Source organism: Pleurodeles waltl, chromosome 10 (genome assembly GCF_031143425.1).
Source record: "Pleurodeles waltl isolate 20211129_DDA chromosome 10, aPleWal1.hap1.20221129, whole genome shotgun sequence".
Lineage (NCBI taxonomy): Eukaryota > Metazoa > Chordata > Amphibia > Caudata > Salamandridae > Pleurodeles > Pleurodeles waltl.
In genome coordinates, this window is record NC_090449.1 from 504211579 (window position 1) to 504236649 (window position 25071).

General features: G+C 42.1%; 1 protein-coding gene across 2 annotated transcripts in view; it reads right to left on the reverse strand.

The window, feature by feature from the left end:
• The window catches only part of LOC138261666 (unconventional myosin-Ig-like), a 912364-nt gene that overhangs the window by 805536 nt on the left and 81757 nt on the right, over positions 1-25071 (reverse strand). Inside the window, exons 2-3 of one of the 2 annotated variants that reach the window (XM_069210894.1) lie at positions 16566-16774; positions 2025-2118 (exon numbers count right to left, since the gene is read on the reverse strand). In XM_069210894.1, coding sequence (XP_069066995.1) covers positions 2025-2118; positions 16566-16774 — 303 coding nt within the window. The remainder of the gene's footprint in view (positions 1-2024; positions 2119-16565; positions 16775-25071) is intronic. The other variant, XM_069210895.1, reaches the window with a different exon arrangement.

A 25071-nucleotide genomic window follows, 5' to 3' on the forward strand; every position in this document is an offset into this window, starting at 1 on the left:
TATTGTGGTTTTCTTGAAGATTATGGTATCTTCAAGTGCATTTGAGTAGCTCTCTTAGTAGTTTTCTCTACATTGGTTTATTCCCTGTTTGAGCTACACTTATTTGTTCAGGGAATTCCCTTATAACTATTTTCCAAGAACAAGCTTAAAACAGATGGGACCAGACCCTCACTTATACTCTCTCACAACACGAGTGGAACCAGGCTGGTACATCGACACACACAGTATCACGCAACCCCAGGCTAAGATATACACAGTTTAACTATTTACATCAGACATATCTATCACCACACTGACTCGCACGAATGTTCCCTCAATCAACCCAGAAATGCCCAAGATGCGGCACCACCGAAGCCACTTTCTTTCACATGACCTGGGAATGTCCCCCGATCTTGAATGCTTGGAGCAACATAATATCTCAAATAACCGCATGGCTCAAAGTTCCATTGGCCTCCAGCCCAGCGCTATGTTTACTGGGAATAAGAGAAAGGCCTAAAGGCAAAAAGCAAATACACAAATGTATAGGCTTAGCGTTAGTCTTGTACAGACGATTAATAGCTATGCACTGGAAGGCCCCCAATGCACCAGGGTTGACACTCTGGCACACAGAACTATTGCGCTGGGCAAAAGCAGAGACATATACACTGCAGTCGCTACAAGATAGAGGGATCAAAGTGAAGGGCCTAGCAACCTGGAACTCCTTAATCACAACACTTGAAAGCAAGGACCATGAGCGCCCCTCCCATCACAAAAACACTCAAACTGATTAAGTAAATAATGGAAGTAACAGCAAGCAGTGTGTAGCCTATACAAAACACGAAACATACCCCGCACACCCACTAACCGAAAGAAACCGAATAACACCGCTACAACAATGGAGCCGAGCCATCTGGCTCCCTATATCTGCCCCTTTCCACGTACTCTACCACTATTGCACTTAACGTTTCTCTTTTAGCTCCTATCTCCTTCTTTTCACTCAAACTATCTCCAAGAATACTAGCAGCAAACACCACACTAGCCATTAATATAAGTTAGCAGGTCGCAAGGACGTGACTGCAATATTGGTCCTCTACATAAGTGTGTAATTTTAAATGGACTCATATTGCGTATGGAGATTGCTTCTAATTTTGCTATTTTGCCTATCCCTGTGTGTCACGTTTAATAAATACAAATAAAAATATGTTAAAAAAAATATTTAAAAAACACAGAGAAACCTCAACAATTAATGATGGAGAAGCATGTCCCTGCGCTCTCTCCATACAGATTAAACGAGTGGCCCAAATCTGAAGCAAAAGTGATGAAAGAAATAATGAAGCACCTACCATTAGCAGCTGAGATGCAATTTGAGACTATCGGCCCTTTCAGTCAGCTTATGAAGACATAAATGTGACAAAATGGAGGGATGGGGTGTGAGGGTCTGGGCTATCTATGCACGAATCAGAATCAGTAACATTTGTGGAGACACAAAAATACGTTGGTATAACTCCTGCAGCAGGCGCGCATATTGCAGGCGGCCAAAGAAACATCCCTAATGCTGCAGAGTTCCCAAATGCTGGTGACGATTTTAACATGGTGCAAAGGCGAAGCCTGAGGGCCGATTTCTATTGGACACTCTAGTAGGGTAGTTGTGGCGATACGGCTTAACTCAGGGCAAGTTGGTTCAAAGATTGTGTGGAACCGCTGAGTTGGAGTGGGACAAAACCTGTAGTCATGTTATGGGTATATCCAGCAATACACAGTTCAAATTAATCCAGTTCAGCTACCTCCTCTTGGCCTGCTTGAACTGTGAAAGATCTGTGCTGGGTGAAATCTGCGATCCCCGAACTGGAATCACATGGAGCTGTCCACGTGTACGCTAATGTCATTTGCACCGGCGTGTGCTTGCATGCATTATCAGCACATGGATCTAAACGTCACTCAACAGAACGAGGAATCCACAGGTGCGTTTTGCCTCTTGCAACAGGTAATACATCCTAAAGCACAGGGGTCATGCACTATGAAGAAGGCAAGTGCCCAAGTCTCACCTTTCGACCTCTGCCCTTTGAGATGGGTTTGTAATGGCTGCGATATACTGCATGATGTATTTGCTGGCTTCGGTCTTCCCAGCACCACTTTCACCTGAAACAGAAAACATGCAAAATTACTTGAGGATGCGAGAGTGAAGCTGGCAACCTGAAAATATCTATCATTGACATGTATTAATCTGGCTATTCAAAATCTGGGTAAATATAAGCTCACGCCCAGCATCAGGCCAAACGTGAAGCAGTACATGTACTTGTTTAAACTGATTTTGTATCTGAAATTGTGTTTGGAAGAAAATACCCTTTGTTGCATATCAAACAGACCCTGCAAGTCATTGAGAATTTCTGTGATCAAACGGATGAACTGAGTAACTTCCTAAAGGTTTATTTCTCAGTGGGCCAAGAACTTCAAAGGAATCATGAAAACTCACCTCATAATGCATGGTCGCACCATCATTGCCTCCCACCCCTCTTTTGAATACTTGGTCTAGTGCTCGTCTTATGAAATACATACTGTAGATATCGGTACGTAAAATAAAATCGGAGTCTGTTCTGTAAAAATAAATATGCCAACGTGCGGGTGGGGGCTCTTGTCTAAGCACAGACACTCTCAAGGAAGGAACGCTGCCTTCCTCGGCTGCTATCTGAACACACAAGGAAACTGTTACTATTTTACAGTATTAGTCGTCTTTATTTTATGAATGGATTCCCTTGCTTGGTAGTACAGAGATTTTGCAGAAGTCGTTTTGTTAATTATCAATGATAAACAATGCCACGTTAGGGCCTTATCCCTACTTAATGTGGGCACAGATTGAAGAAGACCTAAATGGGAAGAGGGATCTGATGATGCAGGCTCTTTTTAACTGAGGTAAATTTTAAGGCTTACAGAAAATGATTCTAATCGTGTTGACAAGTTTTTTTCTAAAGTACAGCAGATGACGAGCTAGGTGAAGAAAGGAGAGATCACTGACACAATATCGTAGTAAACATTATTGTTGCAAAAATATAGTGTCAAAAATATTGTTTACTACAATATCATGATGCTATACTTATAATGGTAAGTACAAAAATATCAGAAGAAATATCGTTGACACTAATATCATCCACACATATACAGAAATATTAATTTTTTTAATAAAGAATTTAAAGTGGTAAATGTTCAATATTTCAATAGATAAATTTAACATAAAGTAAATAAAATAAATTCCACTAATGTTTATTACTATATATAAATATATACTTATATAAACACAAACACATATATGTGTTCTGCTAAATACCTCACATATTACGTCACTCATGACCTCTATCACATCAATTATAATATCTCTGCAACATTTGCAGTGAAATTATTGATGAGAAAACTATGCATGCTGGGGGTGCAAGGTATAGATACCTGAGGACACAAGTTACAGTTACTTGAGATAACAATAACTATAACTGGTGAATGTCTGTGGTTTTGTGTATGTAAATCCTGAACCTAACTGTAACATTAGTTTTTTTCAGAGAATTGCTATTTTTCTTAATGGTATGTCCTAACTATAACTTCCCTTGAACCTTTGTTTTTTTTGTGAATGTCACCATTTTTTAATATAGATTGTACTAAAACATGTAATCAGGTATGTGAGTAGCTGTATGGGTTTGTGAATTGGTGTGTGAGTGGTTGTATGGGTGTGTGAGTGGGCGTGTGTGCTTTTTTGGGTGTGTGAGCGGGAATGGGTGTGTGAGTTGGTGTGTGAGGGGCTCTGTGAGTGGGTGTGGTGGTGGTTTGGTGGGTCTGTGAGTGAGTGTTCTGAGTGCGTGAGTGAGTCTATGGAGTGGGTGTGATAGCAGTTTTGTAAGTCGGTCAGTGGGTGTGTGGGTGTGTGAGTGAGTGTGTTGAGTGGTTGAGAGGGGGTGCGGTACTGGTTTTGTGGGTATGTGACTGAGTGTGTGAGTGAGTGTGTTTGGGTGAGTGGGTGTGAGAGTTTCTGTGTGGGTCTTTCAGTGGGTGTGGCAGTGGTTTGTGGGTCTGTCAGTGAGTGTCTGACTGTGTGAATGGGTGTGTGAGAGTGTGTGTGAGTGGCTGTGTGGGTCTGTGAGTGGGGGGATAGTGGGTTTGTGGGTCTCTGAGCTGGTGTGTGAGTGTATGAATGAGGGTGTCAGTGGGTGTGTGAGTTGCTGTGGGGGGTCTGTCAGTGGCTGTGGTAATAGGTTTGTGGGACTGTGAATGGGTTTGTGAGTGTATGAATGTGTGTATGAGATGGGGTGTGAGTGTGTATGGGTTAGTGACTGGCTGTGTGGGTCTATGAGTGGGTGTGGCAGGGGTTTGTGGGACTGTGCGTGGGTGTGCGACTGGCTGTGTGGGGGTCTGTCAATGGGTGTAGTAGTAGTTTCGTGTGTGTGTGTGTGTGTGTGTCAGTGTGTGAATAGGTGTGTGATTGGATGTATGAGTGGCTGTGTGGGTCTGTCCATGGATGCAGTAGTGGTTTTGCAGGTCTGTACGTGGGTGTATTAGAGTGTGAATGGGTGTGTGATTGGATGTCTGAGTGTGAGAATAGGTGTGTGAGTGGGCTTTTTAGATCTGTAAGGGGGTGTGGCAGTGGTTTTGTGGGACTGTGTGTGAGTGTGTGAATGAGTGTGTGAGTGGCAATGTGGGTCTGCCGGTGGGTGGGGTAGTGGTATTGTGGGTCTGTGAGTGTGTGCATGAGTCTGCCATTACAGACAACGTGTTTTTGATTGAAATTACCATTACATCGGGACTGACATACAGTTTTACTAACAAAACTATACAGTGCACAGATGATGATGTGTGGAAATGTAATCACCTAGTGTAATGATTAGTTTAAATTATATTAAGGTATTCATTTCCAGCACAGTTCAGTATGAACAAAATTATGCTTCATTTGTGTTCCTAATTCCGATATATTCTGGAATCCTTGCACCGTTCATTAAAAAGGTGTTGTGATAGAAAAAACATATTTTCTACCAACAGCATCCAGCAAGATTATCACATAAATCCTCTCACTTTGAAGACAGAGAAAGAAAAGTAAACACCAAGTTCCCACTGAAGACAGAGCCTGACATTTGACCTTGCTCTTTGAATGCACAACAAATGTGACGAGATAAGAACAAGATTTACAGGCCTGTTTGCAGACAGGGAGCACTCGAAAGGATGGTGTGAATAACGTTTGGGCAATAGAAGGGACAAACGCAAGCTGGACTGCCTAAAATAAGTCAGAAAATTGGAAGCAACTTAATTTGAGTTATAAAACAAAAAGTCAATGACAAGCAGTGGGCGGAATGCTTTCCCAGGGAAGCTCTCTGAATGTATTTAATGTGGCAGCTGTGGAATACTTTGTGGGGAAAGTACAGTATTTTAGCCCAGTCCATATCATGCAGAGGTTTGGCCACATCAGTTTCCCAGGTAGTATGGCGAGAAGCCCTGGCGTGGTCTCCATGGTGCAGGAAAGGTCTGTACACCCATCTTATCAGTTGCTGCCCCTCCCTATGGTTTATAACTTCTGACACATCTCAAGTTAGGTTAGTGAGGTTAGTGCTAGGTGGCAGTCATGAAATAGGACATTTAATGATTGTTTAAGGTGGTTGTAAGTAAGGAGTTCACCCGGGTGAAGATGGTAGTCCGCCACAAGGGTTTGGAAATCTAGTAGCTCGCCGTATACAAACAAATCCCCCAATTTTAAGATGCCTGCAGCATGCCACTGATGAAGTTGCCCTGAGTGCAGCCATCCTGCGCGAGTGCGAAGACCTAGCAAAGGTAGTGCAGGAGCGTAGGGTTTCTTTGTGTCAGTGAGTTTACAGGTTCTAGCAAGGCAAGAGAAAGCTGTGCAGGATAACCCCAGACAATGTTCCGTAGAATGGTCAGTAGGAAACAATGAGTAGTGCAGTAGCCCTCCTTGAAGTCTTTACAGATACCCCATCTCATGCAGGGGGCGGACAGACAACCAGCGAGCCACCAGTTCGAGCTGTGCAGCTAAATAATAGCATTCTAGGTCGGGAAAGCCTATTCCAATCGCAGTCCCGTGTAGCTTTAGAGGGGAAAGAGCTACCTGACAGCGCCCTTAGTGACCAAATCTGATGTGTGGCATGTCTGAAGGAGGGATGAGCAGGGGAAGGTTTGCAAAATAATACAATAATTGGGTAACACACCACCTACATTAGTGCCACATGGCCCATTACTGAAAGCGTAAGAGAAGACTAAAGCAAACTGGGCTTAGAGGGAGCATGTCACTCTTCCCAGACATCCATTGTGCATATCAGTGGGGAAATGGTAGATATTAATCCCTAGGTATTGAAAGGTAACTGGTTGCGATTTAAATCTGAGGTTTAATTGTGTATATATAGAGGGAAAGAGTACCAATGTTAGAGAAGCACTAATGACATTTTAAAATCTTTCTCATCTTCTTATATTTTGTTTGTGCAATTTCCATCTCAAAAGTTCTGAAGATTATGCATGTACTTTGTCACTTAGGGATAAGCCAGATCACTGGTTTGGCTTCTGCTCAATTGCAAAACCATTTTAACACATGGACAAGGTAGGCAATTGCCTAGCACAACCTTGCAAGGAGTCTGGCCCCTGCTCACTCTTCACAAGCATGAACAGCAGACTATTGCATCAGAAGAGTTTGCCAGGGGTTGGTGGGTGCTGCTTGTTCAATTACTTGACTGTGCCTCTTCTGCTACTCTCCTGTCTGCTGAGACAAGTCCCCAGGTACACAATACATCTGATACTCTTGGTGGACCCATCTTGTCTGATTTTAGGAATGGTTCCGCGTTGCTCTTCACTTATTTCATTATCCAGTTCTTAGCAACACCCCTTTGAATAAGTTGCTTTGGATTTCCCATCTAATCTTGATTTCATCCTCCTCTTTTATTTCTTTGATTGGTAGTCCGGGCTTCCAACTCTGAGATAAATGTAGAGCCCTGGACGTAAACTCTAGTGCTGTGATACTATAGAAAAGTAGTGGGTACTTCACATCCTGACATTAATTGTGAGTCTGTCGTCCACACCCTCTGCTCTGCCTCATTAATATTTTTTAGGGTAAAAGTCCATTAGAGGTTGAGGCAAGCCAGATGTTTTTGTTCAACTTGTTTAAACCAGCATACCTTAATGTTTCCCAAACTGTTTGCCATGGGTTTTAAAAGGTTTAGAGACATAATCAAAATGTTGCTGTTGCTTTCTCTCCAAGAAAGATTGGGTAGATTGGGTATGGGTGATGGCCTTGACACAGTGCTGAAGGGCATTAATTTACTACTGAACAAGGATGTAATGTTACACCTGAATGTAGCATACCAGGAGCAAATCACAAAAAGGCCATAGTGAATTAATAGTGCTATGCAGAAAATAGTAAATAATTGCACTGATAACTTAGTGGGGTATGGCCTTCCTTCGATGTGTCTGTAAAACTGATGTTTGGTTTTAAATTCTGTCCTGAATTTTGACCCTTTGTCCTGAATTTCTTACAGTCCTGTCCAGAATTTGCCTCCATGCCAGGTGGTCACCCCAGCCTGCAAGTGTGTGTGTGAGTGTATGAATGGGTGTGTGTGAGTGGTGCTTTGTGGGTCTGCCAGTGGGTGCAGAAGTGGTTGTGTGTCTGGGAATGGGTGTGTGGGTGTGTTAATGGGTGTGTGAGTGGGAGTTCGAGTGGCTGTGTGGGTCTGTCAGATGTGCAGTAGTGGTTTTGTAGGTCTGTGTGTGAGTGTGTGGATAGGTGTATGAGTTAGTGTGTGTGCATGAATGGGTTTGTGAGTTGCTGTGTGGGTCTCAGTGAGTGAACGTGTTTTTTATTGGGGTCTGCCACAGACTCTCAAGGGGGGGGGGTTCGAGCTGAGTTCCACGGAGGATCCACAGATCCTCACAGGTACAAAAAATATTTTCTACTAATTCTTCCCCATGAGGGGTTCCTCACACACCTTTCCATCACTGCCTTGGGGTCATGGTACATCTACCCTGACCCCTTCTATTAGTTTTAAGTTTTATTATGCCGCTGGGGACCAATACACAAAATGGCTGCTGCAGCTTTCCTCCCCAGTTGCAGCCAGACAATCATAGCACTGCCCGTGGTACGTGGATCTGTGTCTCTATGTAAACATAAATATTTTTTCAATAATAACTCCAAAACTACTGAACAGATTTACACAAAATTGCAAAACACACTCTTTTTGGATCAAGATCTACCTTTGTGCACGATTTAGTGTAATTCTGTTCTGAGATTCAGGCTGTAGTCGTGTCTAAAATCCCTATGGGAAATTTCAAGTGGAAAATGCGTTTTGGGACCCCCCCTTTTTTCTCAGCCCCCGCTTGATGAATCACCTCAAAACTTTCCAGAGAGCAGCTGAAGTGACTGGTACACTAGCGTCAAAAACTTCTGAAAGATTTGTCAAACAGTGCCAACGTTACCAACAAAACAAAAAATGCTTTCCCTTTGGAAACTAAGTCCTAACTATAGCTACCTACTGGTGACCGCAAATGGGTAAGGTAAAATATATACACATATATACACATATATATATATATATTTATATGCATATATATATATGTGTGTGTGTTTGTGCATGTATATGTATGTATATAAAGCAAACAAATAATGCTATAAAATCTATTTAACGTATATTATGTAGCTATTGGAGTTGAAGAATACTAAATATACTGATCACAGTCTAGTTTATGCAACATTAGGTAAAGTATTGAACTTTGGAGAGGTTAGATTTATATTCCTACTCCAGTGACCACACTAGTGTGGAAAGTGTTAGTCCTCAGAGTGGTTTGATTTACTATTCATACTCCAGTCAGTTCATCAGTAGGGAAAGTGTTGGGCTTCAGAGGGGTGAAATTTACTATCCCCACTCCAGTTTAAACAACAGTAGGAAACGTTTTGGACTTCGGATGGAAAACATTAGACTACTAATAAATCAAATACATTACTGCCAATCAAAACAGCGGAACAGTAGGAAAAGTGTTGGACTTCGGAGGGGTAAAATTGACTATGTCCACTCCAATCTGTGCAACAGTCGGGAAAGCATTGGACTTTGGAGGTGTTAAATGTACTATTCCCACTCCAAACAATGCAACAGTAGGGAAATCGTTGGATTTCGGAAGGGTTAAATTCTACTATTCCCACTCCAAACAACGCAACAGTAAGAAAAGTGTTGGATTTCAGAGGTGTTGAATTTACTATCCCACTCCAGTCGGTACAACAGTATGGAAAGCATTGGACTTCAGATGGGTTAAGTATATTATTCCCACTCTAAACAGTGCAACAGTAGGGAAAGTGTTATTAGACTTCAGAGTGGTAAAATTGATTAGTTTCACTCCAATCTGTGCATCAGTAGAGAAAGCGCTTGACTACGGAGGGGTAAACATTACTATTCCCATTCCAGTCTGTATAACAGTATGGAAAGCACTGGATTTCAGAGTTGTTTGGACTAGAAATTTATTATTTCTAGTCCAAACACACAACAGAAGGGAAAGTGTTGGACTTCAGAGGGATAAAATGTACTATTTCCACATCAATCTGTGCAACAGTAGGGGAAAGTTTTGGATTCCAGAGGAGTTAAATCTACTATCCCCACTCCAAACAACACAACAGCAGGGAAAACATTGGATTTCAAGGTGTTAGATTTACTACTCCTAATCCAAACAGAGCAACAGTAGGGAAAGTGTTGGACTTCAGAGGGGTAACATTTACCATTGCAAATTCATTCTGTGTCAGCAGGGAAAGCATTGGATTTCGGAGGAATTCAATTTACTATCCCCTCTTCAAATACTGCAACAGCAAAGAAAGAGCTGGAATTTGGAGGGTTATTATTTACTATTCCCACTCTAAACAACGTAACAGTATGGAACGTGTTGGACTTCAGAGGGATAAAAGTTAGTATTCTCATTTGCGTCTGTACAACAGCAGGGAAAGCATTGGACTTCAGATTAGTTAAATGTATTATTTCCACTCCGAACAGCGCAGCAGTAGGGAAAGAAGTTGGACTTCGGAGAGATAAAGTTTCTTCTTCCCACCGCAATCTGGGAAAGGGTAGTGAAAGCGTTGTTTTTTGGAGAGGTAAATTTACTATTCCCACTGCATTCTGCACAACAGTAGGAAAAGCACTGGAATTCAGATGGGTTCAATTTATTATTCACACTCCAAACAGTGCAACATTAGAGTAAGTGTTGGACTTTGGCGGGGATACATTTATTATTCTCACTCCAAACATGACAACAGTAGAGAAAGGGTTGGATTTCGGAGGGGTTAAATTTACTGTGTCCACTCCAAACAGCACAACAGTAGAGAGACTGATGAATATTGGAGGGGAAAATGTATTATTCCCATCCCTTTCTGTGAAACAGTAGGAAAAGCAATGGATTTTGGAGGGGTGTAATGTACTATTCCCACTCCAAACAGTGCAACAGTAGGGAAAGTGCTGAACTACTAAAAGGTTAATTTCACTATACCTACTGCAGTCTAAACAAGAGTAGGGAAAGTAGTTCACTTCACACACATTACGTATGCAAGCAACACTAGGAATATAGAAAAAATATTAAACTCTTTATTTAAACATTAATAATTAACATAAAATAAATATAAATATATATATATATAGATATTACAAAATTCAAAACAATTATTGAATGTACATAGTTACTATTCAATAAAATAATTCATTATCAATTAATAAATAATTGGCATTCAATTATTAATTAATTAACGTCCCACCCTATACCTCTACAAACCTAGCAACCCACACCTACAATAAAATTGAAAAATTAAGTCTTACAAAATGTGCATATTTAAAACACATTAAATATTTAATTAACAATTAATAAATAATTGATCATTCATTGTTACTCAATTAACTTCCCAGCCTAGACCCCTACAAACTTTGCATCCCACAATTAAAATGTAAGTAAAATAAATCAGTATTCCATATTTTACCAAATTAAAAATCAACTAAAAATAAATAAACAATTAATAATACATTGTTAATTATTACTTAAATAACTTCCCACCTTAGACCTCTACAAACCTATTTGACCTGCAACTAAAATATAAGTATAATAAATAAGAATTCATAATTTACATATTTAAAGTTCAATTATTAATTTACAAATAATAATTAATAATTAATTATTACTTACTTAGCCCCCACCCTATAGCCCTAAATACCTGGCATCCCACGAGTAATAATATAAATAAAATAAATCATTATTCCATATTTTATGTAATTAAAAATCAATTAAATAATTAATCAAAATAATAATAAATTGTTAGTTAATGCTTAATTACCTTCCCATCCTAAACCCATACAAACTTAGCAGCCACCAACCAAAATATAAGTTAAATACATACGTATTCCATAAATTACATAATTAAAAATCAAATAAATAAATAATTAATTAAACTGTTAATTAATTATAACTTAACTACCCACTCTATACCCCTACTAACCAAGGAGCCTGCAAAAATATATTACAAAAACATGTCAGTATTACATATATACAACATAAATTTTAATCATAGCATTAAATAAAATGTATTAAATAATTCATAATTAATTATTACCTAATTAACTGCCCATCCTATCACCTACAAACCCAACAACCTGTTAGAAAACTATAAGTTACTATTAAAATTAAATAAAAAAATCTAAATCATTTAAAATTACAAGCTACGTTAAAATCAAATTAATAACATATGAACAATAGTAACACATAACATTATATATCCACTAAAATACATTCAAATAAATAGAAAACAATATTTGTAACCACATTATTGAAAATTATATTAAAAACATCAGTATTTTTAAAACAATATTACTCACCTCAAAAACGAAGAAGATAAGCTTCACGTCACTATTGAGGACATCTGAAGTAGTCAAACTGCACTGACCAATTCAAGCAGACTGTGGGCACCTTGGCCCTAGCGCAGTGCCAATACACCAAAAGGCAAGAAACGTAGGCAGCCTCAGGAAGCTGTTTCCTGGGGGTGCAAATGACTGCATTTGAGGATGGAAGATAAGTGGTTTTTGTTTCAAGAGCCGAAGTAACTTATTTAGTGATTGAAAAGGAGGCATTGTTGCGGTGTTCGACCATGTTTTTCTTTTTTACTTGTTCCGTTACAACAGACCATAGATCCTTGGATCTATGTTAATGGGCAAGGTTTGATAAAGTGAAATAAGGATGTGTTTATTTGCTTGAATTACAAAATAAAGCAGCTGATTACCGGTCACGGCTCCTAGCCAACAGCATACAGGATTAGTGAAGGAAGGAGAACTGGAGTGTAGTTTGGTTAAGTGCTGCAATAATTGGTAAGTGGTGCTGCCGAATGTCGGTCGCCAATTAGATCAGAGAAGGTAATTATGTTAAGGGATGTATTCAGAAAGGGCATCCCAAAGGGTTGAAAGTTGAGATGGGTGTGTGTAGGTTCTGGAAGGTCAAACTCAACGTGGTTAGTGGCTGGTTCATGAACGGGATAATGTTAGTGCATTCAGCTGCCTTTGGAGGACCGTCTGTGGTGCTGGCGTACGAGGGGCAGCTTGGTAGAAGACTCACTAAGATGGTTCTGACAGTGTTTTGGTGGTCAGACATTAAACTAAGGGCTTAGAGTGTGAATATGGTTCACTTGAGCTACCAGCAACACCTGTGTGATTCTCATGCTTTCACTGCTTACTGTTCAGATACTGACCACACTTTGGGAGATGTCCGTAGATGTTATGTGTCCCTTGAGAACCTTGTTTCATGCCGATGTTGGTACACTTTCATTGTCAATTAGTTAAAGAACCTGTTCAGTGGTCCCGAGGCATGCAGCATTTACTGTAGCGATTTAGGGACTTCTACTTCTGTTGTCATAGGGCCTGACCAACCATGGTCCTGCAAACTGATCATTCCTTCAGCACTTGACTCTCAGTGGTACCAAAGCGAGCAGTTAAAAGCTTTTCAGGAAAGTAGTGGGGGACAAAGATTCAGAGCGTAACAGTATATGCACCAGACAACCCTCCAAAATGCAATACTACACACAGAAATAATGAAGGCCAAATGTTCTATATACACACCATGTGAATTTCAATACAGAACCTAATCAGGTTAACGCAAGTGCAGGCCCACTACCAAACGTGCAAGCAGCATTCCTCGTTGGTTGATACACTGGTAAGTCCTTAAGATATCCCAGCATTGAGTCTTTAGATTGTTGCAATTGTCCCAATCCACTTTAATTCTATCTGTGAGGTAGCAGTGTCAGTTCTCGGCTTCACCTGGGTATTGACTCCTGCATGCAGTGAGTGCACGTCTGAGGCTCTTGAGCTAGATGCATGATCTGCACTGCCATTTTCGGATTTTCTCTGCGAGTCTGAGCTCCGGTCAACAGTTCACAGGGCTGCCTTTGATCTGCCCACAAACTCCATGGGCATGCAGGCATATTGAATGAAGACTGTACGGGTTGGCAGAGTCACATCAGTCACTTCGGCACTTGGCAATGACATCTTCTGGGGGGATAGAAGCAGTCATTCGTAGCTGGTAGTGTTTAAGGTCACAAATGCTTGTAGCTGAATGTACATCAAGAGAGTGTGTCTCATAGCTGCAAGTACTTCAGGTCATTCATAGATGCAGAACACTTGAGAGGATTGTCACAGCAGTTGTTGCACTTCTTTGAGGATTGACTTGAGGTCATTTTGGGGATGAATGGAGGCACAGTCCAGACTCAGGCCACCACCAGTTTCATTTTTCAGTACGAACTCTAATTTCTGAGATAGCCCCAATGTTCCTGGGCACAATGTTTGGGCTTCTTCTTCTTAGCAGTAGTTTCCTGGTTGGGCCCAAGTACTCCTTCTCCCCTCTCAGCAGCTAGGCATCTTTGAAGACATAGGTAGACCCACAGTTCCTCTCGCCAATATGGCAGGCATCAGGTGATGTCCTCTCACCTCTGAGAGACTTGCTGTGCAAGACATCGCCCTTGATCTCAGTATTTCTGTAAATAAGCTACGGAGTACCCCCTCTCTTGACCAACGAAGAAACTGGATCCAAACAGATGGGGTTGCACATGGGGATGGGAACCACAGTATTGGCAGATGGGTACAGGCTAACACCAATTTTAGCGGATGCCCCAAATTAGTGAGTTCCTAAATAACAGCCTTAAAGTCTGATTTAGAGCATCATTCACATTGGTAAATGTTCCGATTTCAGGAGGAAGTTCTAAATCTGGAGTATAGAATACAATTTAGGAATTTCTTCCCATATACTATTTCTATGGCAGAGATAATTTCACCAGTGGATTCACCTCTGGTTTTGACATGTGCTTCAAAAACTTTGAACATTTTCCAATACCTTCTAACTCTAAATCAGGATATTAACGTGCCAATTAAGATGGTGCGCAAATACATTTGTGGACATCACTTTGCCCAAATGTGACATAAAATATTTATCTGGCACCAAACATGGAACACAGTCTCGAAAAGCTAAAAGTCATAAGATCAAGCAATAGGCACTGCCAAGAAGATTACCTAACAGTATTCTGGAAAATTCTTGCTTGAAGCCTGAAATGTGTAAAATGTGAGGAGCATGTGGTCATAATCAGAAGATCTGGAATGGGATGAAATAAGTGAGATATGCAAAAACGCTGTTGCTGTTGTATTGAAAAGCACAAACTTCCCATCAAGAAGGTTTTTCAGTTTTTCCCACAACTATTACGAAATCTATGGATTGGGGCATCTTTGAATAGATCTAATACCAGCCTTAGCAGACAAATATTACCAGATGAATACTGGTCGTTGTTTGGGAAACAGTAGGAACACAATTTAGCTGGTAGAAAAACAGTAACCCACTACAAAGCAGTCCATTGCTTCCCTGTTCCCACACCACTATTTACAATGACATTTTTACTCAATCTCAACCCTCTCTGAATTCGTTTCGCGAGTACAGGGATTTAACTTGTGCATTGTGGAATTGACCATTGTGTGGACAATACTGGGACAATGTGATGTGGCAAATGTATCAATTATACCATCAAATAAGGAAGCCTCCATGAATTTCATGTACCTCCATTGTATGTACATGCACAAGTAAAATTGATCTCATGTTGATGTAGCAATTGTTCCTTACATCAGAATAAAAGGCACTAAGGCATTAGTTCGATTTAGTTTCCCAGAACCCCCACTAGTCATAAACAGCAGGACAATTTAAATACTCGGAATCTTTGGGTTGCAACGCGTTTCTGTGCGCTTTGGAGCCTCCTGTAGAATGTTTCTGTGTCACTTCTCACATTTGAAGAGCAACGTGTGTTAGGAAAAGCACTTCAGATAATTTTAGCATAGGTTTGTTTCTGAGATATTGAGGCCTAGATGTATTTTTATGTTTAAGTTTGTTTTATGATGTACTGCATTTGAACTATCTCATGGGCGTCATTTGGGGGTCGCCAGGGGTCGCAGCTGCTACCCCTGGCTTGCTCTTTGCAACCCCTGACACTGCTTTTCAGACCCCTGGTCTCAGAGGTGGCAAATTCAGTGCCAGGAACACAGGGCAGCGCGTCCTTATGGACGTCAGCTGGGCTTCTATTATTTCTGTCTTCTGTCAATATTTCTTATGCTAGTAGCGAATAATAATGTATACAATTAACTGAACCGTGCCCTTCCATGGCAGCTCAGCTAAGTAAAAGTGCTTTTAAATGCATGTTGTGTGCATGCTTGCGGGTGAGAGTGTTTATGTGAGAGAGAGTGTAAGTGTGAATTTCTGTGTATGTGTAAGTATGTGTGTGTGAGGGAAAATGGAGGTCAAGGAGCGTGTGATGTCACTTCCGCTACGAATATTTGGAAGATACCCCCCAAAAAGCGAAAACTGGAATGTTTCCTAGCGACGTTTCAAACCATTGGTGGCTCTCCTGCTGTGATCGGCAGAGAGACATTTCTGAGTGAAAGTTGTGAATATAATTTCCTTTATGGGATGGTACAGAAGCATACCGGGCATTATAAATGTGCAGTTTTAGTATTTTTAAAAGGTACTTTCACAAAAGATTAGCCCTTTAGATTCTCCTAAACATTCTGTAACTCCAAAACCTAATTAAGACATTACATCTGTTTTAGTGTATATATGAACAACTGTAAAGGAACATGAATGATCTGTAAGAGATTGTTATGTGGCCTAATGTAGTACTCAAACTCAATGATTGTCTACTAGGAATCGTCACAATAATTCATTGTGATTTTGTTTCATGATAAATAAGAACATGGTGGGTAAAGTTCTATTCCTGTGCGGTTGTGTAAAATCTGCAATGGTCAAAGTTTGCACTTACATTGGTATTACATTTAGATGCAGTGCCCCCCTCTCCACAAAGTACATGAAGGAGCCCTCCTCCTAACCAACCACAAACTCTCAGGCCAGAGTACTGTGCTAAGGGGGCCCCCTGGAACTCAGGCCCTCCCCGCACCACAGGGGCTGCGGAGGCCTTTGTTACGCCACTGTTTAGATGGGTAGCATACCTATTACCCTTTGCATATATTTTATGTGGAGAATTTCAGACAAAAAGCATGAAAAGGTGTGATAGTTATCCGCCCTCTCTGTACCTGAGATCACAATGCAAGTGTCCTTGGCTCTGCGCTTCATGGCCTTGTATGCCGCATCGGCGATTGCATAGAGGTGAGGCGGCCGCTCGTACAGTTCTCGTCCCCGGTACTGATCGATGACTTCTTTCCCATAGAGGTCCATCTCTCTGTAGGGGTTCACAGACACCACCACCTCCCCAATGTAGGTGTAGATCCTGCCCTTCTGGAATCTAGAATTGAAACAGGCAACTAGTTATAAAAATATTATTTTACAGAGGACACCACAAAGTGAGTTACTTCAGTCAGTAGGTTCCTGCTGCAATTATTACCCATACTGATGGGGACCACTTGAGCCATCGTGGAAGGATGAATGGTTGGTCTATGCTGTCAGTGTTCAATATACAACAAGGGAAGTGGTAAACTTTGTTCATCTTATCTCTCACTGACATTAGCCAACATAACCATATTAAATAGGCAGCAAAGGCATTCTGTATAATGTGGGACAGCAACGATTCCCAGCATGGCCTGAGAGAGCATGCTCCATTGCCTTGAGTCTCTGGGTATTTGCGTGTACAATGATGGCACACCATGATATGGAATGCAACCAAAAGCTGGGCTCGGTAGTCTGGTGCCCACACTGTGTACATTTCTATTAAATGAGCACCTTACACACCGTCAACTCACCGGGCTCTAAAGGACTGAGATTGGTGGCAGTGACTGGATATACATGCAGGCCTTTTTACCTATTGCCTGCGAAGACAGTATTGCTTACTGCCCTCTCTGTTTGAAATGATCTACCAGTCCCCTACAACTAGGTCCTTCGCTCTACATACGTACAACATGGATATTGGTTGTAAGGTTAATCAATGTATGTGTAGTAGGACAAGCATGCAGTATATGAATTGTACTTGGCTATTGCAGACCAGGAACCCATTTTGGATCTCTGATGAAGGTTTGAGGGAGGCTGCCAAACAGTAATGTCAATGTAGGGCTCCTCCAAAGCATTCTTGGGGACTCTAAACTTAAACAGTCTCTAGTGTGTGGAGGATATGTGGATGAATAGGAGGTAGAAGGCCTCTAGAAGTGTAGGAAGAGCATGTCCCATTAATGCCCCATTCTTCCACAGAGTAGCTACTTCCAACAGGGTGAGAGATAGCTCAGTAAGGAAGGCTGTCACTTTTTTGTGCCTTTGATTTGGGTCTCTCTGACAGGCAACTCCCAGTCCCACCCCTCTTTCCTCTGTCACCAGAGGAAAAAGACCAGTGTTACAGAAATACAGAAAAGTGAATACCTGCCTGAGACAAGTCCCATGGTTACACCTGTGGCATGCACAACCTTTGCCTGCAAACTATGGGACAGAATTAAATTCCATTGTCACAGTGCCAAGACTTCTCACTGACTAGTGCTAGGGTTCCCATACCAGTGGAGACTAAGAAGGATATTTGAGCTCCAGGTTTGGGATCAATGATTGCCAGCTCCCTCTGCCACGTTTATGAACAAGAACCTGCACATTTTACACATTGTTAAAAGTGGCCTTAAACCACTTGAGGGAAGGAGCCCCCTGATTGATGGAGGGGGTCTTACGATATCCTCGAACAAAGGCAAGACTGCATAGAAAAGGAGGGCCTTGAGGAACTGTGCAGAGAGAAATGGAAGCTGGCCCACTCTAGCCTAGTGAAACATCTGCAATGCCAGGCCGCTTGGTGGGGTCTTGTAACAGTGTTCAGTCTGTAAAGTGCCCTGGAGAGAAGCGACTCGCTCCCTGACCCTGTGCTTCCGTAGGGCAAACTGACATCCCACAGACTGGTCTACTGAACTCTGTAAATGACCAGAGATGGTAAAAACTTAGCACAAAGGACCTAATCAACTAAGAACTGGCTATGACAACTTGGCACTAATGAAAGTTGCCACAGCGTCATCAATTTCATCCCAGAATAAGCAGTGCTTGTGCCAGTAAGATCTTCACTGCATTTGGATGTTTTCCCAAACCACAATCACATCTGCAATCAGGGGTGGACTTTGATCTGGGTAGTGGACTTGAGCTTTCAGCCAGAGGAAGATCCAGAGAAAAGAACTCCCATCCTCAGGCATGGAGGGTCGAATGCAGACTCTATCCACCTGTGTCAGTGTAGCCTCTGCATTCCAGATTCAGAAGAATACACACTGCAGGGGCCAGAGCCACCAGAGAAGTAGTCAGGACCAGGGCAGCACCATTGTGGCCACTCTCCATGTCTCGTGTGCAGGTGCACAACAGCAGTCTGTGGTTGAAAGCACGTTCAAAATCTTTATTGTACAGCTGTAAGACTGAAATATTCTGGGACTGATTCAAATAACAGACCTGGGCCAGCTACACTACGATGTAGGAACAGTTATACAGTTGTTAGCTAAAGCCCTTGAGAAGCAACAGGAATATACGTCCTATAAGGCCATAGAGGGCATTTTTTATACTGCACACTAATTGATATACTAAGCCTACGATAGCTTAAGAATCCTACTGGGTGGCTACCCCACACAGTGATTCCGTGTATTTGTGCAGCATTTGAGGCTCTCTTGTTAAATGTTTGGTGTTTTGCAGCATTTAGTGATTAAATGATCTTTTCTTTCCAAATAAAAGTAAAGGTAGGAATTATTAATTTTTGTGTCCTGCCTATCTCAGTTCTCAAGTTCTACCCAACACCACCTCCTTGAGTAAGCTTTGGACCACTATACCTACCTACCCTTAGCACAAAGTGCTAAATGGGTATTCTTACTGATTATTATTGGCCCAATACTGGGGTAATTCCTGGGGCACCAAAGGTAAATGGCTTTCGTTGTCATAGCTTGAGACCAGTAAACCATGACTGCTTTGGGACTCCAAAAAAAGTTACCACATTTATTGCTTGATTTGAAGTTTGATGGCAGGTTACTCCCTCACAACTTGGCCGATATACTGTCTGCCTTCTCACAGGTTCCAAAGGACATTATGCACTTGTAGTAGGGCAGACAGGGTACCTGTCACATGATGGAATAACCTGTCTGCTAAACTCTAAATCAGGCCCTCTGTTTTTAACTTATCTACTTATTACATTTTCTAAACTGCCATCTGCTGAAATGCAGTTGAAAAAGCAATAAACTGCCTGAAAATACGTAAAGTTCCTGGGCAGGGTGGATTTTTGGCTTTGTATTATAAGTGAACATCCTCTCTCTTAGTTTCATACCTGAGTCTTCCAATACGTTACAAAAATGTAGGGTACCAAACAGTCAATGTAAGAGGGAATAGTATTAGTTTTCCATAAACGAGACAAAGATCTTACCCTTTGTTCTGCATATTTCCCTACAATCCGTGATAAATGCTGATGCTAAAATCTTCACTGGGGTCTTAGCAGATGAGGTTAGACAAAGTATTGTAGAACTCATATATTATAATCATGCGGGCTTTATAAGAAACTGAAACAGCAGCAATACCGCTGATTTCGCTCAGCGGTATGGGGGAGACTCAGTACATCTTCCCCTTGACATTGAAAAAGCTTTTGACGCAACTTATTAGGGCTTCCTGACAGATGTACTTAATAAGCTTGAAATCAATCCTAGGTTTACAAAATAGGTTCTAACCAACTATCACAATACGAAAGCGAAGATCAGGGTGAATGGTCAAGAGATGGAGAGCACAACCATAGGAAGAGACACGAGAGAGGAATGTCCCCTTCATCTCTTCTGTTTTCCATGATTGAATTTCTCCTGCAAAAAAATCAGAGCTAATATGGATATCAAAGGAATATAAGCTGGGTACGTCTGTTTCACAATTACTGAGTTTGCAGATGACATACTTATGTTAGTGTTGTCCCCTAAAGAATCACTAAAAGCTCTACGTAGTTTCAAAACGTTGGCACAGTGTTGGGCTTCAAAACATTCAAGATGTCTGGCCAAGATGGTGACGATGTAAGACAAGTCTTTCCCCGCTCTGCTCCGGGATGCTGCCAAAAAATGTCACCTAGCCCATCTGATGATGGACTCTGCCACAAATGACCGGTGGTGGACTCTGATCTTTAAGGAACCAACAGGGGTAGGTGTCCCACATCCGAACCTGCAGACAAAGCAAACACACAAGGAGGGTGGTGGGGGTGGGCTGCTCACAGAATTTGGAAGCCATGCTGCCGTTCAGTCACCTGGGGCAGTGCAAAGTGAGAATCATACCACAAGGAGATGCAGGGGCGTAGCTTGGTAAATAAGATTGGAGGGGTGTGAACTTCAGATTTTCCGACAGTAATGCTGGCAAATCTTTTGCAAATACATTATATGAGAAGCAGAACACGAGGAGAGCTTAAGGGGCAAAGGGGCAAACCAAGCAAAAATGTTTAAGACCTTCAAAAGAGACCCAAGAGTGTGTGTGTTTTTCTGTGTGTAAAACTCCTCTGTGAAATCCGACATACACCTCACCATACCAGACTGAAAGCACTTGTACCCAACTATTTACTACAGAATGCATTTTTAGAGGGTGTGTAACACCCCACACACACACCCTGAAGCTAGAACCCTGAGGAGATGAATAGGCTTTCCAGCACCTTCAGCATTATTGAAGTATGGGTCTGAATAAGCTGATTACCGCGGCATGCAGGATGGAGAGTATGGCACATGCAGCCGCTCTCCAATGAGACAAGACAAACACAGTGAGACACTTCCTAGATCTAGAAGATAATGAGCATTCATAAATGAGCTGGCGGCATCTGAGGCTCAAAACACTGCTCCAGTGTGGACAGAGCAAGAAGTGAATCTCGCCTAGGGCCACAATGAGCATGTCAGTCAGCATTGCACCTAAAGCAAGGGAAGGTTCCTCCATGAACCTCGAGACATCGCAAAGTATCTGAGACCAATTCAGAGGTGATGGGATAGCTGACTGGAGTTCCACTTTACTGCAACTGTAGACAGTGTAAAATACCCCACTGGTCCCAGCCTAGGCTCGAAAGATGCTTTCCCAAGGGGGTGTTTTAGGCACAAATGGATCAGACTTATATCAAGCTAAATAAAGGGGAGCAGTGCTATGCTAGCCACTGTCTCATGATTTGGCAGGAGTGACATAACAAAGTTACCCAAAACTGGATTACAGCTGCAGAAGCAAATATAGGTGGTGCACCAGTGCAGCTGTAGCCCTGGCATTTCAGTCTGCCATGTCAACAAGCAAAGCAAAAAGGGAGTCCACACTGAAAGACATGCTGTATAAGAGTACAACAAAGAAAGCACACCCTAAAGAGTCAACACACAAATAGGGGTCCATTCCAGCATCATCAGCAGACAATGCAGAAAGATATAGAGGCCCCCATCACCCAATCCATCATGGATGTCTTAATTGGAAAGCCTAATGATAATATAACTGGAGGACCTTGAAAATAGGTCCCAAAGATCTTACCATTAAGATACAGGGAGACTCACAAAATGCTGAGAAAGGAGACATTGAAGAATTCACAAGAAGACTGTTCAAACAGATCCAGTCGGTACTATAACCAACAGATATTCATATGGACAGAATACATTGAGTGGGAATGGTCTACAAAGCTTGGGGAGCTGCCTCAGATATTTTGACCTGCATTCTCTATTATGGGCAGAAAGAGGAAGCACAAGAGTCAGGTGCAATAACCAGTGAGGGAGCCAATCTATGGCTGTATCAGGACTTGTTGCGGTCAGCTGCGAAAATGCTGCTTCCTCCGTCCAGCGACCTGCTTTTTAAGGGAGAAAGAAGTGAAATATAAATGGGGCTTATGTTCCTGAGAGGGGACGAAGTTCACCAGATATGCTTACCTACTGAGGCTCTACGTATTTTGGGGCCCATAAAGAACCAGAGGGAAAGGAGTACTGAATGAAGAGCAGACCCCCTCAGGCTCCAAACCTGGAAGATGGACCAAGGTGAACTCGCCAAAAAGTGCTCTGAAATCCACAGAAGAAAAAATCCAGATGAAAAGCAGAGCTGTTCTCAACAAACTCCACGTGAGCACAGATAGCCGGAAGAGGTGAAGTCTTCATCATAGGAAGACATTACTAGAAGACATTGATGTGAGAATGTTTTATATCAGGGGAATGGTGGCCTCCACCAGGGGTGGATTTTGGTTCATACTAGAGTTAGTTTGACAAGGAATGGGGTGGGGCATGATGTATGGATAACATTCAAGAAGGAGAGCATAGTATATATGCATGAGATAAGATTGGAGCTAACTTCTAGATTATAGGTTTTCTTGATGATAAAGGGTAAGGCATCCAAGTCCTGGTTTCTTATAGGATGAGGCAGCTATCCTCTAGTGTACGCCTGTCCACACATGACTTACAAAGGGTCTCAGCATCAGCCATCACCTGACAGCCGGCCCAACCATAACACAACAATTATTCTTAAAATAGTGAGCCTAAATGTCTGTGGTCTCATTACCCTTATGACTATACTGAACACGTTGAAGACCACAGGTTGTGACATCTGCTTGCTTCAAGAGACACATCTTATCAGAAGGAACTGGAGGCGGCTCCTCAAAGGATAGTTCTCCAGGTGTTATATCTCATCAGGTACCAATACAACAGACGGAGTACTGCTGGCTATGTAGACTTGTTGAAAATTTGCTATTACTACAATATACACGCACAATAAAGGGAATGAAAGGTACATTAGGTATGCCCTGGCAGAGGTATTATCCACCTCAAATAGGCACATTATCATGAGAGACGACCTGTATATTGTCACGGTCGCAATACTACATAGATTGTTCAGTGGACAGGACAATCGAGTGCCATGCCACAAGAGCGGTTGACCTTATTGAAAGAGACAAGCTTGGCAGATGTTTGGCGTTCAAAACATCCCAAGTTTAAGGACTACACGTTTTTCTCGAACCTTTATCAGACATATACTAGACTAGATTACTTCTTAGGCACGTCACAAATCAGTAAGACTGAATCAGCAGAGACAGAGTTCACTGCCCTTTCAGATCACGATCCTAAGTTGCACATTCCCAAGATGTATGGGCCCTGCAACTGCTGGATGCTAAACAACAAAATACTCCAAAAAGGAGCCTTACAAGGCTGAAATTCTGAAAGTGATTTAGCATTTCCTATGGGACACCGATCGGGATGGCCTTAATATAGCCTCCCAAAGGGCCATATTTAAAGTTTAGTGAGGAGGCCCATTCTAACAATTGGGGCTAAGATTAAAATCTATAGAAATGAGAAGAGAGGGGCTACAAGAAGCAGGTAAACAAACTAAAGTCCCGCTCAAGCAATCAGGGACACTCTGCATATGGCAACTATTGCCTGCAGCCATAGCATAGCTTAATTAGATATGCATAAAGTTGAAAATGTGCAAATTCAAACATTAAAAAGACTTTAAAGCGGCTAACAAGGCAGGTCAACTACTGACCTGTACCCTGAAAGCAACGATAAATAGGGACAAAGTCATAGAAGTCCAGGATTTTGCAACGGGGGCACGGTCAGGGTGGACAAAGAAACACCCAAGAGAGGAAATTGACTCAACTCTAATACTACTACCACACTAGAAGGACATGCTGGATGTATCCATAGAAATAGAAGAGGTGATCTCAAACACTGTATATTAGAAATTAATCTAATTAATTAAATCGCAAGTCCCAGCAATTTCACATGCCTATTTTAGAGAATGCTTTGCTGCACTACAGGCTCTTTACTAACTTGTCTCCTCAACACATCTACTCTAACAAGCAAGTACTGGCAAAGCCAATAGGTCTCGCCTATAAAGGAGCTATTGGCTTTGGCAATGAGTTTTAGCCAAGTTGCACAGCCATGTTGTACACCAACATGGCTAAAAGTTAGTGGTGTGGAGAGTTGTGGAGTGGGGAGTAGCGTATCACAGAGTGGATTTGTTGGAGTACAGTGTCATGGAGTGGAGCATGGGGAGTAGAGAGTTGCAGAGTGAAACAGAGGGGAGTAGAGGTTCATGGGTCAGAGGCAGAGTGCCATAGAGTGCAGTGGAGTAAAGTGGGGTGAAGTGGGGCAGAATATGGTGGAGTGGGTTGGAGTGGATTGAGGTAGTGGGGTGCATTGGACTGGAGAAGGGTGGGGTGGGCTGTTGTGGATTGGGGTGGGGTGGAATGGAATGGAGTTGGGTGGACTGGAATGGAGTGGGTGGATTGAGTGGGGTGAATTGGAGTGAGGTGGACTGGAGAAGGGTGGACTAGAGTGGGGTGGGGTAGTTTGGGGTGGGGTGGGGTGGGATGACTTTGATTGAGGCGGGTTGGGTTGGAGTTGATTGGATTGAAGTCCTGGACTTATTGGACTGGGGTAGGGTGGATTGGACTGGATTAGATTGGGGTGGAGTGGAGTGGATTTAGTGGGGTGGTTTGGAGTGGGATGGACAGGAGTGGATTGGATTAAAGTGGGTTGGACTGTGGTGGATTGGAGTCGAATGAGTGGGGTGGACTGGTATGGGGTGAATTGGATTGAACTGAGGTGGATTGGAGTGGATTGGGTGGATTGGAGTGGATTGGGTGGAGTAGGGTGGATTGGAGTGGAGTGGATTGGAGTGAAGTGGATTGGATTGGAGTGG